The sequence below is a fragment of the Nicotiana sylvestris genome, chromosome 8 (genome assembly GCF_000393655.2).
Source record: "Nicotiana sylvestris chromosome 8, ASM39365v2, whole genome shotgun sequence".
Lineage (NCBI taxonomy): Eukaryota > Viridiplantae > Streptophyta > Magnoliopsida > Solanales > Solanaceae > Nicotiana > Nicotiana sylvestris.
In genome coordinates this window covers 216,179,516-216,198,046 of record NC_091064.1, presented here as the reverse complement: position 1 = coordinate 216,198,046, position 18,531 = coordinate 216,179,516, and the positions used below count along the sequence as shown (strand labels likewise).

Genomic DNA, 18,531 nt, shown 5'->3' with positions numbered 1-18,531 from the left:
TCATTCTTTTTGGCAAGGACCAAAAAGGAAATAGGTTCACATAAATTGAAACGGAGGTAGTACATGGTAATTGGTCCGAGCCATACACGAATAGGTAAGTAATGATAGATTTAGTTATTTGACCCTAATCGCCACACGCATACGGAGGAATAAGAAAGAAAGACAAGATACATCCTATCACGCCCTCGCAGAGTCACGATTATGGGAATGGCCGGCTACATAACCATAATTGAGATTCCAATACTAACGTGTGCCCCCTTAGTCACAGGAATAACCTAGCGCTCTGATACCAACTTTGTCACGACCCAATTTAGGATCATGACCGACACTTAGGAGCAAGTGCCCATAAGTAAGCCTCATCGGTATTTTACAGAAAATCGAACAGAATTTCCCCTATTTTAGGACTATCCAAAAGTTTACCCTGTCTCAAAATCAGCAATAAAACCAACCTATATCAACCAAATATCTCATAATCTTCATCAACTAATCAAACAGTTATTCACCACTATTAATTAATCACTTGCAACACGGTAATTTTAACTTCATCTCCAAAATACTATGAGAGAATCTAATACTAGTCATGTGTCTACTAATGAACGAATACTCATGACACTAATAAAATAAATATGGAGCGACTCTAAGAGTTCAAAAGGAGAGAACATAATAAATAAATAAATAAACTCTTCGCCCACACAAACAAATGCGGGGCTCACCCGGAACCATCAACTCGTATACTTTAATTAACAAAATCCTTGCTCGCGTCAACTGTTGTCTCTATAAAAAAATTAGCGGGGAGTGAGTCGCTAGCTCAGTGAGTAATAATACTTAACCACAACCGTTTTTAATGGGGACAAGTTAGAAAACATGTCTATATAATAATAATCAGAAGCTATCATAAAAATAAATTGCCCTCTCAAAAACGGTAAATATAATCAGTCTATCCATATGCTTCTTGTAACAGAAATTAATTTAACAAATCGGTAATAAACTCGGTAAACACTGTCTCATTGCAAATCTTTATGTTTGGGAGGTTTCCAAGAAAGGATCGTGTAATATGTATCACTGTGTGGACCCCTTCGTAAAAGGAGTCAAATATAATTGTAGGTCCCTACTCGAGGGAAAACTGTAACTGTATGCTAGTTCTACCTTCCCACTAGCGAGGGCTATAACTGTAATCTGTAATCTATATGTACAAGGTGCACCAGGTCTAACGAACCCGCCGTTAGCTACGGGGTCCTTCAAAGTCTTCTCCCATCTATACTTGTCCTTGTAATCAGTAAATACTCTTGGAAAGCATTTTCAAAAGAGTACATGGCATTTCAATTCTTATCAAATCATGTAATCCCATTTCGGTAATAGTAATCATATCTCAAATAACAGTAAAAATATGTCTAGTAATAGTGAGAATATTTTCAATAACTATAGATATCTCAAGTAAATTGTTCGGTACCATATCAAGTAAAGGACTTGTCGGACATGCAAATTTCAAATATTCGGTAACACCTTTTATTTTCAAAATAATTTATAAACCATGGAGGTTATGAAAACAAAAATTACGGTAAGATTACTACTCACAGTACTCGTGTCGAAATACCAAGCATGTCACCTCGAGCAGTCCATAAGACTCATTCAACTACCTATATTATTGTAAAATCGGTCTATATATCAGCTTCGTGAACAATTAACATAACTGGTCTTATCATGGCATTCCCTTTCTTTTTTTTCCTCGGAAATATAGCTACTGATTCTCTGTTAATCAATTTAGTAGTACCTAAATCAATAGGAACTACAATTTTCTACTTATTCTTATTTATTTTGGATTGATACCATGATACTTCTATATACAGAGACAAGGTAAAAGGAACTGATTTAAAAGGATTGTATTCATGTTCTTACGTAGTGCTTTACAAGCACTAGTGGTTCTTCATTACGCTAGATTATTTGTTATGAAATTAATCAAATACTTATTCATCTAATTCAAAATTCATATTTGTGCTAAATCAAAAGTAACTTATCTTTTCTTGTTTCTAATTAACGAAACAACCGTTAAATGGGCTAGGTTGAGTAAATTTTTACTTACCTTGTTCTTCCCCACTTTATAAATTCCTTCAACTAGAATAGATAGAACCTTCCTTTCTTTTTTCTTCTGCTGTGTTGAATAGCTTCTGCCGAAGCTTGATATGCTTCAATACCTAACCCTTCCTTTTGTTTATCTTGATGTCGTGGGTTTTCCCTTCCCTTAATTCCTTTTAATTTGATTAGGATTTCACCCAAATCTCCTTTCTCTATTTGTTTGCTGCGTACCCGTTCCCTTAGCCCTTTTCTTCTTTTTTTCGTTTTTTGCCAAATTAAAATTTGGTGGGCTTCGGCCCTTTTTGTGCATTTTACTATTTTTTTTTGTTAGTTTGCTAAATGATTACTATATCCTTATTTTAAATTATGGGATATTACACACTTCTTACTATGTGGAAAAGAACGCTACGCATTCCAAAAAAAAAAAAAAAAAAAAAAACTTTTTTTCTTGTATCCTTTCACTTCTTGTTTTTCTTATTTTGTGGCATGATCATTAGTTCATCTTTTGCCGGTCAACAGACTTGGAGTAGAATGCAAGTGCAGTAATTCTCTTTTGTATCAAAATTTCAGTGTCAGTGGTCAATGAAAAGTCTTTGAACTACTGAATATGAACAAACTTTGAAAGTTATATCTATTATATATATATATCTACTACGAATGGGCTTAATGCTGGTTACAAATATCAGTCTTGTCAAATTCAAGTTTGGTTACAAATGTATGAGGTGAGGTGCCTTTTCACTATTTCCCTCTAGCAAAGAAATTACAATTGGAAAAATTACGAAAATATAGATTTAACAGGCGGATTAAGGGAATTATTGAAGAGGAGAAATGCTTATTCTTTACTGATTTAGAGATATTGGTCAATCTTTGTATCAATTAGGTATTATTTTATCTCATACTGAGGTAGAATAATTAATCCGAGGATAAATACTAAAATGACAAAGATACCCGTCTCCAAGGCTCTTCCCCAAAAATCTTTTAAATTATTCGAGGTTAAAATTAAAAATAAAAGTTTATCCCGACTTATCTAGCATACACCAAATACTTGATTATATTATCTCCCACTTGATTTCGGACAGTCAAATATAAAGACTCTTTGTTAGCTCTTCGTGCCTCCTTGACTTCTCAAACTGAACTAAGACTGTCCAACTAGAGGTATAGCCGGAAGGAGCTCTTTTTGTATTGAAAGTGTTTTCAAATAGCAATCCATCGCGTCGGTAATAAGACTTAGAGTAAACGAACGATTCAAGCTCCTTACAGAAGGCAGTTCAGCTTGATAACTCGATAAGCTGTATTGACAGAACAAAACCACTCTTTCAAAGGTGGGATAAGTAGATGCAGCTTCCCTGGCTTAAAGGACGGAACTCCAGCAAGAAATCTATTGAAGAGTTGGTGCTGGGTTAGCCGAAAATCAAAGTTTATCCGGTCCCTGAAAAATTCGTCTAACAGTGGTGCCAAATGAGAAGAATAAGCTTATTCCAATGCGAACAATGATAGGGTAGAGAGTGTGCATGGATTACCAGAAATTAAACAATGCAACCCGAAAGGCTGAAAGGACCGCTTTTACTACCTTTCATGGATCAATGCTTGATAGATTAGCGGGGAGATATTTTTATTGCTTCTAGGATTGCTATACAAATAGCCCCCAAAGATCAAGAGAAGATCACCTTCACGTGTTCATCTTCTAGTGAAAATATATTCACTAAATAATCCCGTCAGTATTATAATCCCAGCATTATAATTTTGGGATAACTTGTTCCCTACCAAACGATCCCTTACTTCCCAGTGGATGAGTAGGTTTATGTTTTCTTTTAAAGTAGACGTGCTAAAACTTAAATTTTGTTGAAAACGAGTTGCATAGTTGAGGGGATATTTTGTGTTTGGTTTTAAAAAGAAATATTTCCTGTAAAAACCGATAGTGGAGGGTTTGTATGTTAACAGTTTGATCTCTCGGGGGTGACATAGTTATATGCTAGAATAAATTTTCATATATATATATACATTGGAGAAGTTGAAGTATAAATAGTTGGAGTAAACAATATGCATGACCACATTCTTTCTAAATACTACAAATAAGACGAGAGTAAGCTCGATAATTCCATCTCATAAAGGTGTGGGCTAAAGAAATCAATGGCAATCTTCGTCCCGTTGAAAATACCAGTGAAGATCTATATTGAACAGTGAAACATATTTATAATTGGGGGAATCGCAACAATTCTAGTTGTAGTAATGTTTATTATTTACTCGGGGTTAAAGACTTTCGAAATTTTATCTTTGATAACACTTTTTTTGGTTAGTGATAGGAATGGAGACAATTATTCCATCTATTTTAATATTAAAAAACAGATTTTTGAGATTGACAACGATCATTCTTTTCTGAGCGAACGAGTTCTTCATGAATTTCTAGCATGCCTAAACTCAAGCACTTTGGTACTATAAATAATAAAAATACCGACGAGATCAGTTCAACTTTTGCACCTTGACAAGATTGGTATATCAAGTAACCAATTATGCGACAATTTCAATTTGTATCTCATACGGAGTTGACTATATGAATCATTTACCATTTCGTGTTGATACCAAATAATTTAATCACAACTAGTTGATTATAAAATACCATTTACCGTTTAATTAACTAGTTTAATCCCAACTAACTGATTGTGAGATTGTTTGCTTGCATTGTGTTATTTTATTAGTTAGATTTATATTAGTTTCAAGAGATTTTCAATCTTTTTAGGGTAACTTTCCTCTAGGAAAAAACTTACTCACACCCGGTGTATACAACAAATCTAGTTAACTTAACCATAGAAAATAAACTACAATATCTACTAGAGTTTTTTACTTTTTATTTTTATTTTTAAGAAAAGGTAATAAACAGTCCTAATAACTGACGTTAAACTTTTAGGGTTGCCGTCTTTATATTTATTGCTACATTTACAGTTTTGGCATAGTAGTAGGTGCCATAAGATTGGAAACTGAAATTCTTTGATATTAATATTTTGAGACTTTTGAGAAGGAGATGCTAGTGAACTTGATTGCTCTGATTTTTAAATAGTAATAGCATTTTACATACAATTGTGAACTAAGAAACCATTTCAATGAAGAATTTAGATGTTGTCATGTAAGAAAAATAAGTGGTTTTGTTATTGTTATTGTTATCTTTTTTAATGGATAAAGCTGAATGTTGTCATTACTCATCGTGTTTTTTATTTTTAAGTGTTTGGTTAAGGTTATGAAACTTATCCGGAGGGACGGTGATATAATATGATGGTATTTATAAAGGAGATCTTAGACATCTTGAATAACCTTATAGGATGCTTCTTCTGAAAGCTAAGTTTTAACTTGATTTCTACATGTTAAAGCTAAGTAGAACAATTATCTTGTAGGCTGCCTTAAATAGTGATTAGTTTTGTGATTTTATAGCTAATTTTTATGTTAAAGATGAGTTGAAAGTTAGTGTGGAAAGGTAGAAGCTAGTATATTTTTGGATTATAAGATCTTGAAAAAAATCAATGAGGGTGTATTTGCAGCAAAAAATTATTTAAGAAGAAAGGAGGAGAATTTAGGTGGTTAATGAGAAATTTATTGGCCTTGATATGCTCCCTTACGATATTTGCCGCGGAACAACAGAATAGCTTGAAAACATTAAAGATTATTATTATTATTATTATTTAAGATTATATAAAAATTAGATGGAATTAACTATAGTTAAATACTACTTGTTTATAGTTAAATAAGGTGACAAATGTCATTTAATTATTGACTTGGTGTATACTCCAGGTGCAGGTAAGTTTTTTCCCTTTCCTTTATGTGATTGATGTACATCTTATATCGTCATAGTGTCACATTTATAGTTTGATGCATCTAATGTCAACCTAAGACATGATTAAATTATCTCGGGAGAAATTCAAAAATAGTCAGATTTACAATTGGTCGTTTAAAAATAGCCCAATTTCAAAAGTAATCGAAATTTAGTCATTTTTTATGTAAAGATAAATTTGAGCAAAAACACTGTTCAAAACCCGAAAAATACGCCAGTATATTATGCTGGAGTTCCAGCATAAGTATACTTGAACTCCAGCATATTATACTGGAGTTCCAGGATAAGTATGCTGGAACTCCAGCATAATATGATGGAGTTCCAGCATAAGTACACTAGAACTCCAGCATAATATACTGGAGTTCCAGCAAGTATAATTGTCCAGTATAATATACTAGAACCAGCAAAGTATACCGGTCTAGCATAATATGCTGGATTCCATATATAAGTGCATCGAACCCCAATATATTATGCTGGACCGGTCTCTGTTGTAGCAAAATAGTGGCTATTTTTCATTGACTTGGTAAACGCTGACTATTTTTGACTAACCAGTCCGAAAACTGGCTATACCGTGCTATTTTTAGAATTTTTTTTCTTCTTTTTTGTTTTTTTTGTGCGTTAATTGCATAAAAATAGCATGGCTTAGTTTTCGGACTGGTAATTGAAAAATAACTAGTGTTTGCAAAGTCATTGAAAAATAGCCTCTATCTTGCTGCAACACGAAAAGTTCCAGCATAATATACTGGAGATTGATATACATGTGTATGAACTTCTAGCATATTATGTTGTAACTCCAACACTCGGAAAGTTCCAGCATAATATACTGGAGATTGGAGTACCTTTGTATGAACTTCTAGAATATTATGCTGGACCGGTATATTATACTGGAACTCCAGCATAATCATATTATACTGGAACTTCAGTATATTATACTGGAGCAGTAGTGGAATTCCAATATAATATACTGCTACTCCAGTATAATATGCTGGAGTTCCAGTATAATTATACTGGAGTAGTTGTATATTATACTAGAATTCCAGTATATTATGTTGGAATATTTTTCGGATTTTGAACTGTGTTTTTGTTTAGATTTATCTTTATATGAAAAATGGCTAAATTTCGATTACTATTAAAATTGTGGCTATTTTTCAATGACTACTTGTAAATTTGGCTATTTTTGAATTTCTCCCGTTAATTTCACCTCTTGTCGAACGTGATCAATGATCATTTATAATCTTCTCAAATCTTTTATCATCTGTTATCTAACTTAACTTTTATATATGACCTAAATATTTAGTATCCTTTCATAAAAAATTTCCCTTTTTCTGATTGATCCAAATTCCACCCACCCTACCCCAACAAACGAACGTGAATAAAGGAGATAATAAATTAGAGAGTGCTTAGACTTCCGATCTATTAATAGAATTATTATTTTCTTGAACCTGAAAATGATTGACTTAATAGGGAAAAACACCAAACTAATAGAGGAAATGTTATAGATACTTATATTACTCTTTACACTAACACTGCCTTCTTTTTTTTAGCACAGAGAGTTTACTTTTATTCACCAAATTCTATTGGTCTCATTTGTTTAAATGTTTGATAATAGGTATTATTGATTACATAAAGAAGCTATCCTTCTTTGAAACAAATAACTGCAATGCAAAAGTTGCAAGGAAACAGAAACTAGAGGGCGTACATGAATAAATAAAAGAACAAAAAGGACAAGAGATAAAGCTTAATGACTTACAGAAAAGAACAACTACGCCTCATTCCAAAATTAATTGAGATTGACTATATAAATCCTCGATATCATAAATGTTATGTTTGAATCATAATAATTAAATACTCCGTACTTAAGGATTATCTAACACTAGAGGTTCTCTAACACACTCGAGTGGTTATATCGTGTATAAAAATAATATTGTATAAGGTATATTAGTCATTATGCTAGGGTTAGTTATGCTGAGATTATTTCTTATCGATTGTTTGGTTTGGTTTATTAAAGGTTTTTGAAAAGGCAATTCTATCTTTGTACATGCTTATCCATGTATTAAAAACTACGGTATTGCTAATGTCATGGTTTGTTGTGTATAAGAATAATACTGAATAGGGTGTATAACTAATAGTTATACATAGGTTATACGACAACAACATACCCAATATAATTCCACAAGTGGGGTCTGGGAAGGGTAGTGTGTGTGCAGACCGTACCCCTAGGTAATACATGTATTATAATACCAAAGCTAATACATGTATTATTTTCCCTAATACATCCTGCCAAACGACCCCTAAGAGTACAACTCGAAAATCTACTGCCACCTGACCACTAACTACCTCAAGCAGCACTATACAAAAGCTATAAACATCAGCCATTGTTGTTTCACCAGAATCTATATGCTCTGCTGAGATGGAAACAAAAATTCCTCAAACTGATTTATTTTTATCAAGAACAACATGATGCCCATGCTCATTTCTAGTCAAGAATTCAGCAAGAGCAAAGAAACCAAGCCTTCGATTCATATCTGGATAAATAATAATGGCAGATATCGAATCGCAGAGGCAAGTGATTTGAGTAGATTATACCGATGTTGCCATCTTAGGTAGGAGGCATTGTTCCTAGGATTCTGATGGAAAAGGAGGTGGCTTAGAAGACTGCTTGAGGAGTAAATACCAACAACATGCATTTCTGAAGTTCTGTATGAAGACCAACGGCGGAGTTGCACCAGGTTTCTGCAGTGGAGTCGTCCCAAGTTCCATGTTCTCTGGATCCTCGATATTTTCCACAAGTTCTAGTGCAACTTCAGCTCAACCTTTGTACACCGGAACTTTGGGGTAGTAATCCATCTTGACGTAAGAATGAAGCAGCACCGGTTTATCTTCAAACCAAAAGAAGAGGTCCAGATATTGAAGTTGTTAGATGAACAGAAAGCAAGAATCCGGTACTGATTATAGAAAGTAAAGCCAACAATCCACATAACTACCTTCTCTGGATTCAGTATACGACCAAATCATATTGCAATACCATAAGAGTCCTTTTCTAGCCCGACTCCTGTGACTCCATGATAGCCGGTCAAGTCAGCCAGAAATGTTTAAGCAATCTAGCAGGTTGAAGTGCTTGACTGGCCAAACTACAACAAAAACAACAACAACAACAACAACAACCCAGTGGAATCCCACAAGTGGGATCGGGGGAGGGTAGTGTGTACGAAGGCCTTACCCCTACCCTGGAAGGGAAGGTAGAGAAATTGTTTCCAATAGACCCTCGGCTCAAGAAAGATAAAAGAAACTTGACTGGCCAAACTGTCTAAATAATAAGAGAAACTTGTGACCAGATACCAAGAGCTTATCAAAAAGGACTCTAATTAAAGGGCAGCCATAAACTGTGCAAGTCTTGTAGTATTATCCAGAAAGATCCTCAAAATAACATCAAGGTAAAAGTACAATAGCTGATAAAAAACACCAGCAAAGTCGATAAGGCACAAGACTACTTTTATCTTGGACAAGTATAAACTTCCACGTCAAAGTTAAAGAATGGATGAACAAGGCATTTACTTCCTCGTAGCCAAAGAAAAGAAGAGTACTGCAAAGGCCGATATTGTTCTAATTTTTTTTATAATGCAGCTACATGCTATGCCTTCACCTTATAATATTTAATAGCAACTTGTAGCATGTTTAAGAAGAAGGGGAGCCTTGGCGTAACCGGTAAAGTTACTACCATGTGACCAGGAGGTCACGGGTTCGAGCCGTGAAAACAGCCTCTTGCAGAAATGTAGGATAAGGCTGCGTACAGTAGACCCTTGTGGTCGGTCCTTTCCCGGACCCCACGCATAACAGGAGCTTAGTGCACCGGGCTACCCTTGTAGCATGTTTAAGAATTATCTCATAGTGACTTGGGCATGTCTAGTAAAACAAAAGTTTCTCAAAAGGATAAATAATTCAAAAGTGTCCGCTTGGATAAGAAGACCTAAAACACCAAGCAAGGGAAGAAGGTTGGTAACAAAAAGGGAGTCTTTCTTAGCTAGTTAAGTCTGCATGAACAATGCACTTGCCGCAGCATAATTTCTTTGACACTTCAAATCATGATTGCTGAAATCTAGTCTTGATCGAACTACTTATTGGACAGAATTTCATTTAAAGCTCGGTCCCACAAGATATAAGAACCAGCTGTTTTTCAAGACAAATCAAGCAAGTGATAAACATTATCCTGACAGTGCATCTATTATCTTATCTGATATTCTAGAGACATTGAAGACTAATACAAAGACAATTAACTATTTCACTCCAAGTGTAAAAAAACTTTCAGAGACCAGATTGAACTAGATTAGAATACAGTCAAACTAGCAAGTCATCTCCAATTTGTGTGGTTTAGCTGATAAGTGTCATTTAGCGAGTCTTGGAAACAGAGATGGGGAAATCTCGCAAAATGCATAGATAATACTTAGCAGCAACAGTTAAAAAGAATAGAAACATACTTGGAGCAAACGTTATGGTGATATAGTCTTACCCAAAACCTTGCTCATTTTCAAGTGATTGGATTCTGACTTTCTGACAGATTTTGCTACTTTGAAATGTCTCGATGTGCTGAATATCTTCTGCATATTATCTACGCCAGCCAAGTTCTCACACTAAGCCATCAGCCGCAATGAGGTTCTTGAAGCAACTGTATTATACTGTTCAGGTTTCCATGATAGGGAAAAGTATTTCTTCCTTTTGCAGGTAACAATGTAAGAAAGTAACGAGTAGTATGGAGTCTGGCATTTGCTTTCATTTCTAAATTAGCTGTGTTTAGTTATATGAGAGCTTTTAGAAGGCAAATCCTCTTTTTTTGTTTTTTCCTTTTGAAGAGGATAATGATATAAAATCTTCTAACAATGGAATACTTAAACCATTAATAAATTTCAGTGGCTGAGTACATTATTTCCAAACCCTGTTAATAGAAAAAAGATCTAACAAACAGAAAGCAGAAGTAAAAGACATACAATAAACAGGAAGCAGGAAAGGAATAGCAACATCAGAGACAAAAAAAGAAATGATATTTGCATACCAAAAAAGATATGGAAAAAATTTGAATAAGATGTATGACTACTCATTAATATCAAAAATTCTATCCTTTGAACTATTAAACCAGCTTATTCCGATAACTCTCTATAATTCTAGCTAAACTACTCTAAAACAATTAACTTCTATTTGATGTATGATTTTGAACACTAGCAAGGAGTCTTGTAAGTTTACTGAGAGTTTCATGAGCAGATATGGTGTCGGGATGGTCCTCGCCGCAGATTGAAGTTCTGATGAAAATAGCCTTCCTGATTAAATCATCACCGATATCAAACTGTCCACCCCTTAACATTAACTTTGCCCTGATCTCGAGCACTGTCGCTCTTGATAAAGCAAGTTCCTGCCATAGGCAAGGGTTTAATTGAGCATTTGTCTGGATAGGTCTCCAACAAAGTGATTTATCCAACCACTTGTCAACAGGCGTGACAAATGCTTGATCTGCTGCTTCTAATGCATCTGTACAACGTCGTAGAAGTTCTAGAGCAGCACTACAGCGTGAGAATGTAATAAATGTTCGAATGGCAAGTGGTAGAATCACTTCTTTCACGAGAAACAACAATTCGGAAACTTTAAGCTCAACTATCATCGGGTCACTCCCAAATCCGAAGAGCAAAAAGCATGCTGCCCATATGTGTTCAGAGTGCTGTGCTATTAAACCGCGACTTACAACAGCTTGTACTGTGGCTTGTGCAACTCCGATGACCCCTCTTTTTCGAGCATACATTCTGATAAGCTGGTGGAACTGAATGTAGCCTTCCTTTCTACAAGTCCTTGCTATGTTGAATCTCAACAAAAGGGAAGATGCTTCTGCCTCTGATTTCCTAGCATATGATGATGAGAAACCACAAGTTAAAGAACATAAAACTTTCTTCAACATCCTCCTTCGTGGGTATTTCTCCGGTATCTTGTGAGCAGCCAGAGCTAATAGAGAAACTGGAATAGATGATGGAGCAAACCAACCGGTTGCGAGAACCATTCTTGTTGCTAGACTTCTTGGTCCATCAGCATGGTCAAATATCGAGAAACAAACTTCAAAAAGTTGCAAAAGGAAATTGTTTCGCCTCAGTGGATGGTTTTCCCGACGAATCGAGATTATTTCCTTCAAAGGCATACGGTTGATGGTATCCAAGAGCCTGCTAGGATTTATAGGAAGTTCAGAAAGAATAGCTCCAACAATGGCAAGGCCAAGTGTCAGTCTTTTAAGTTTTTCCTCAATTACTCGCAAGGCATCAATTTCAGCAATCGGGTAATCCTTCACAGCGCCCTGCATCAAAGACATTGCCTCAATCTCTGACAGATAATTAAGTTTGATAGGATCCATGTTCATCACCCGAGAGAGACGCGTGGATATGAGAACATGTGTTTCGCCCCCAAAACGGGGAAGCAAATCCATTATAAGTTTGTGGTCCCACCAGTCCTTTTCGCTCTCCAAGTTATCAATTACCAGCAAGAATGGAATGTCTCGCATAAGTTCTTTCCTAACCCTAGCTACAGCAGCCTCTTCTTGCTCCTCGAAGCTCTTTATCCTGCTTTTTTCAGGTGAGCTTTCTACCCCCACATCAATTTCTAAAAACGACCACAAGTTCAAGTAGTTTTGTCGAATGTACCTGCTTTCACCTCCAATCCAAAGGACCATCTTGTAGCGCTGATGGAATTGATATGCATACTCAAGCAGTAGCTCTGTCTTGCCAATTCCTGGCTCCCCAGACACACAAGCAATGCCCTTTCCATAGACAACTTTCAAGGATCTGCTTCGCTTTCCTTGCTTCCTAGTATTCCTTTGCTTTGGTGTATGCTGCTGAGTATGAGAAACCTCAACATTTAGCATTTCAATCTCTTTCTCAGATTCCTTCCATGTCACCGGCTCTTTACCTTTCTTCTTGTTGTCACTAGGCCGCTCAAACCGTCTTTCATTGATCGAGTTGCTCCGACTCCAACTAATTGTCACGTTCTTCCGCTTGGGTCTAGCCTTTAGTTCAATATAGTCTTTCTCTGCATCCCCGCTAACATCACCAAAAAGCCGAAACTCGAGCTCGGACAGCTCCTTCTTTCTACCAACAAAATTCTCATTTCGAGGGAAAGGAAACTCCTCCTTTTCTGCCTTCTCCCTCCACTTGGACAGTCTGTCCACAACACTTCGCCTCCCTAACCTTAATGCCAATAGAGTTACAGCCCTCAATATGCATTCCCTCCACCTGCCATCATGAGCCTCTAGTTTCCACTCATCGACACGCAAAAGACCATTGACAGCATCTCTCCACTCCTTCTCCAATCCCCCATAGAGAAGCCAAAGTTCACCACCATGTTTCTCCCAGTGCTCTCCTCTTCTCTCAATTATATCTCGAACAAGGCAATCCTCTGGACGTAAATCGAAGTACACTGGCACCAAATTCTTTTTGCTAGAGAAGAAGCGCAGCTCCTCTATGGTGTATGGATTCCTGAACGATTTCTTTGTTAAGATCACAACTCCGTATGTACAAGCATCCATTACTCTCTCAACCATGCCATGTTTTCTGGAATTTCGGCACCTCGCTCTGTCAGTAACAAAGCAACTTAGCCCTTGGATTTCTAACTCAGCACGGAGCCAATTCATGAATCTGAGCAGTAAAGGTTTGCGGCCGTGAAAACCAATGTACACATCACAGCTCCTCACTCTGTTGGATAAGGAGGAAGTTGATGTTGGAGTAACACAAGTTTCCTGTGTTCTCCCACTCTTTTTCTGCTTGCCTCTAGGTCGCAAATATTCATGTTCTGGGCCAATGTTATAACTCGCTATAGTGCTCTTCGAAATTGAAGTTGAAGAAGACGCAAAATCCAACTTCTGAAGATCATTAACTGCACTAGCCAACGCAACAGGATAAGCATCCGACAACCTGGCATTTGCAAATGATTCTGGACCCGGAATGCCCAAACCAGCATCTAAGGCACCAGAAGTAACATCGCTATCACGAAGTTGATTATCCGAATATGTTGATATCAGGGACTTGGGTGACCTGGGAGAGAAGAAGGGCGACTGGTTCGCAGAAAAGAAGGTTGAAGATGACGAAGATAAGTTTCTTGACGTCGTGCTTGGTAATGAGCCAAATCTGGAGCTTTCATCCCGGAGATCCATATTTAAAGCTACTACTCACTCCCATACACAAGAAAATTTCAGGGATTCCAGGATAACAAATAACCTCTGAAATTAGAAAACATCAAAATGTCAGTGAAGGGACAATCTCCTCTCATAAAAACTGCTAACTATATGCAGCCACAAGAACAAAGGTCTGCATAATTTTTAAACTAGGTTTTCCAAATGGAGACTGCTTTATTTTTTCAAATGAAGAATCTCTCCATATATAACACAAAGGAAATGCAGGATACCATACTGAAAATAGGGAATTAGTTAAAATAATGCCATATCTAGATTAACATAAAAGCATTAATGACTTATTCTGTTTTGTCATTTGGCCCAAGAATCCTTATTTAGCAATCAAAGAAAGATAATTAATGTTGTACAAGAACAGCAAAACCTAGAGAGGAAACAAAGAGCCTTTCTAAATCTACAGCATTAGATCTGGAGAAGAATTTAAAAACACAAAGTAAGTTCTTAAAACAAACTAATTTGCCAATTCAATAATCCAAGTCTCTAATTTTACAAGAACTCAGATCCAACATACTTACTTGAACCAAAGTCATCAATAATGGTGTCCAAAGATTCAATCTCTTTCACTTCAATCAACTCAAAAGAGCATTCTTTTGAACCAAAGATTCAATCTTTTCACTTCAATCAACCCAAAAGAGCATTCCTTTGAACCAATCTTAATCCAAATAAAGTAGAAATCTAAGTGGCAACCACAATTAATATATCTTCTTGAACCTGTCAAAATAATATAAACTATGTCTAAATATTCAAACACATCAACTACCCAAATAAATATATTTTAAAATGTATATACATATAACAAACACATAATATTACTTACTTAGAAATGGATCAAGAAGTCACATAGAGGAAAATGAGTTCAATATTAGCAATACACATCAATGGAGCAGAGAACTAAGAGAGAGAGAAAATTTGGAAAAAAAATGGGAAAGGAAAGACAAAAGAGTAAAGATTTGATTGATGGGAAAATGGGGTTTACCTTTTCAAGAATAACTAAAAGGGTTCAGTTTTGATATGACAATGAGAAGCTGTTTCTTTTTTTTTTTCCTTATTTTTTCTTCTTTTTCTTGTTTTTACTAAGACAACAACTTCACTTAAATTTGTACATAAAACTTTAAAAGCTCCCTCTTTTTCACACTACCCATTCTTACCAACTAGTTCATATTTAGTACATAGGTATGTGTAAAAAACTACATAAAACTTATAAAAATCTGTTTTTTTCTGCGTCTTTTTTTTTTTCAGAGGGTACTGAGAATATGGACTGACAAGAAAAAAGGAGCACCGTTAGAGACGGGGAAGGGTTCTTTTTCTTCTACTGTACTAGTGCTGCTATGTTTCTTGATTGTTGGGGTGGGGTGGGCGTGGGTGGGGGAAGTGTCAGGGGGTGGGGTTTGACAAAAATGGGACCCAACAAGAAAGGACGGATCTGACGAGGAATGGTGCTGCTGTCAAAAAGCTTTCTTTCCAAAGTCCACACTTCGGATTTACAACTATAGTACTGCTCCTAGTACATGTATCACTATTATTAGTACTCCACTAAAACATACGTGAACCTTTTTTTTTTTGTCCGTTCTAAAAAATGATTTTTTTTAAATTTAAAAATAATTTAGTTTAAACTTATAATTTTATACTTAATAAAAAAATTTTATAATTACACAAATACTCTTGGTCCCTTTGTAACTTATTTAGGACCACAAATTCCAAAAGTTTTTTTTTAGTCAAATAGGTTCACATAAATTGGAACGGAGGAAGTATTATTTTTTATTTTTTTTTATTTTTTTGCAAAATGTGAAGTAACATTGTGGATTTCTCTTGTCTTTTTGGGCTCATTATTCTTCTTTTGTGCTATTTCTTTTAATTTATTTTGTTTGGAGCTTTATGTAGTATATATTCTTTTATTTCTCACTTGATGTCCGAAATTCATATTTAAGCCCTGATTAATTCGGATTTGCGTTGTGTAGATGCATTAAAAGAGAAAGTATTGTGACCCTATGCGAATCCTACATCAATAAAACACGTGAGACATGCTATGTATATAAGTAGACATGCCTTAAACTCTATTGACGCATTTTAAAATCGTGTTGGTCTAGGGTCAAAACGGACAATATCACTAATCGACCTTAGCGTTCCAAACAACCAGTAATATGACTGATCTATGTTCAAAACAACCGATGACGCTAGCGACGACTCGTGGGGCCCCCTAACGCCGAACAAAAAGGACTAGTGCTATAACGACTAGTGGGGCTGAGTTGGCTGTTACATATGGTATCATAGTCACTCCGCATGCAACCTTAAACGATAGTGGGGCAAACACAACGAGGACGCTGAGTCCTTAAGGGGTGTATATTTGACACCCTAGACGAATCTCACGTCGACAAAATACATGAGAGATGCTAGGTTTATAAATAGACATACATTAAACTCTAGTGACACGTTTTAAAAAAGCGTATGCCTAAACTAAAATCGGACGATATTACTAGTAGGCTATGTTGTTACAGAAACCGCTCCTTACCATGATCCTTTAATTTCTAATGATCGAATCCGAAATCTTTAGTTAAAGGCGGAGGGATGCTGTCAACTCAACACAGTTCTAGGTTGTTTTCCTTATGTATAGAATTTGCTCTTTGTTTGACAATATGTACGACAATTATTATAAGGTTCAAAATATTTTGGAGCAAATAGAGTTTTAATGTTCGTGGGCTATACTTAATATATATGGGATAAAAGACAAGGGACTTTAGAATTTGAGTATTGATAAGTGTAATAATGATGTTTAAGTTGATGTTGGCTGTAGACCAACTTCGGTTCATAATTCTTCTTGTAATAATAATTGTTTCGGGTTTAAGAATTTATACGGTTAATTAAGTTTTACTGTTTCATAGTACTACTTGTAGATTAAAAAACATAATAATGATACAACTACACGAGCCATTATAATATGCAACCGAAGTTGTTGAGCTCATGATTTATTGAGCTTTAAATAATTGTTCCATCCAATTATTGGAATTTTCTAAAAAAAAATTCTCTTTTCTCTCTTGGCAGACATGGTTGGCCATTAATTAAATTTTATATGGAATTTTTTAGATCATTTTCTTACTTCAAGAATTGATTCTAGCATATTAGGTTTAAATTTACAATTTGTCTAAATAAGTGGTTATAAGATAATTAACTAAGATGATCAACTTTATCAAAATAGGTTTTACTAATTAAATGAAATAATTAAAGCATTAATACCTTAACATGGTTCCTTGGGATTGTCTCATGAAATGAATGTCAATAATAATATATCTATTTATATTGTAAATACTTATTTCTGATACAAAATAAAATTCTTTTTTCAGTTGCTTTGAGATTTTTGTCATACTTATTTTTTTGATCAATTTTGAACTCCAACTCCCATACTATATAGCTTGACAAGTTGTGAATATCAGTGTTTTAAAAGGCGTTTTTGGGGCGAGGCATACCGAAAACGTTCCGGGGTGATGATGGGGGCCGAAAGTCTCGTAAGGCGTATACTCAGAAGTTCGGGGTGTACGCCCAGGCGAGTTTTATGGTTGAGGCGAGTTTTTTGGTTAAGGCGTTAACCCAACAAACATCTTTTTAAAAAGGAATTAAAAATATTAAATTTAAAAGTAAACTTTTTAATATTGCTAAAAGCCCTAAATTAGAAGTCTTTCCCAATTCTTTTCGTTAGTCTGCCTTTGCCAAGAGCAACGATTTATCATTTTTCTTTTTGCAACAAAAAACTCCATTTTTCTCCGTACATCAAATTCAACAGGTTTGCTCCTTCCTCCATATAAAAATTTTATTATTTTGGACTCATTAATTTCCTCTCTTTTATATTTCCCTGTTAGTTTGTAAATATGTATGTAATTAGTTTTATAAATTCAATGCTTCTCTTTCTCTCTTTCAAAATATAATATAGGATTATATGTATGCGTGCTTCTATATGTATTGATTAGATTTATATATAATTTCACTTATTTATTTGGGATTTATAATTTCATTAGATAATATGGGATTTCACTTATATATAATTATTTGGGATTTATATATAATTTCACTTTATTTGGGATTTTGATATAATTTCATTAGATAATATGGTGTGTGTGTGTCTATATATATAGTTTTTTCACTTATTTATAGTTTTTTTCAAAATTTTATGCCATTTTATCTATTTAATATTATGTTTTATAATTATATTATTTATAAAATATTAAAAGTTAAATACCCATGGGGCTTACGCTCCGCTGAGGCATATACAAAATGCCTCGCCTTGCGCCCCGCCTTTTAAAACACTGGTAAATATGTCCTAAAAATCTAACAATAATGTTGCATACAGTCTTTCTAGCTATGAATAGGCTATAATTTCAATATAAATGGTGTTATGGTAGGTGTTTGAACAAAAAGTTTAAGACTCTATTGCCAACTT

At 35.1% G+C, this 18,531-nt stretch overlaps 1 protein-coding gene across 2 annotated transcripts; it reads right to left on the bottom strand.

The window, feature by feature from the left end:
• Positions 1-10,759: 10,759 nt before the first annotated feature.
• On the bottom strand, positions 10,760-15,412 carry LOC104215670 (uncharacterized). Of its 2 annotated transcripts, none has more exons than XM_009765522.2 (3): positions 15,079-15,412; positions 14,618-14,813; positions 10,760-14,132 (listed from the first exon to the last, which is right to left on the bottom strand). In XM_009765522.2, exon 3 carries the CDS (start codon positions 14,064-14,066, stop codon positions 11,073-11,075), a length of 2,994 nt encoding a protein of 997 aa, XP_009763824.1. In that variant the 5' UTR covers positions 14,067-14,132; positions 14,618-14,813; positions 15,079-15,412; the 3' UTR covers positions 10,760-11,072. The 2 variants fall into 2 exon arrangements, with proteins under 2 accessions (XP_009763824.1, XP_009763823.1); XM_009765521.2 differs by lacking the exon at positions 15,079-15,412 and adding an exon at positions 14,920-15,067.
• Between the last annotated feature and the right edge of the window lie 3,119 nt (positions 15,413-18,531).

Coding starts and splice junctions, on each gene's coding strand:
- LOC104215670 (XM_009765522.2), bottom strand. CDS start 14,066: ATGGATCTCCGGGATGAAAGCTCCAGATTTGGCTCATTACCAAGCACG.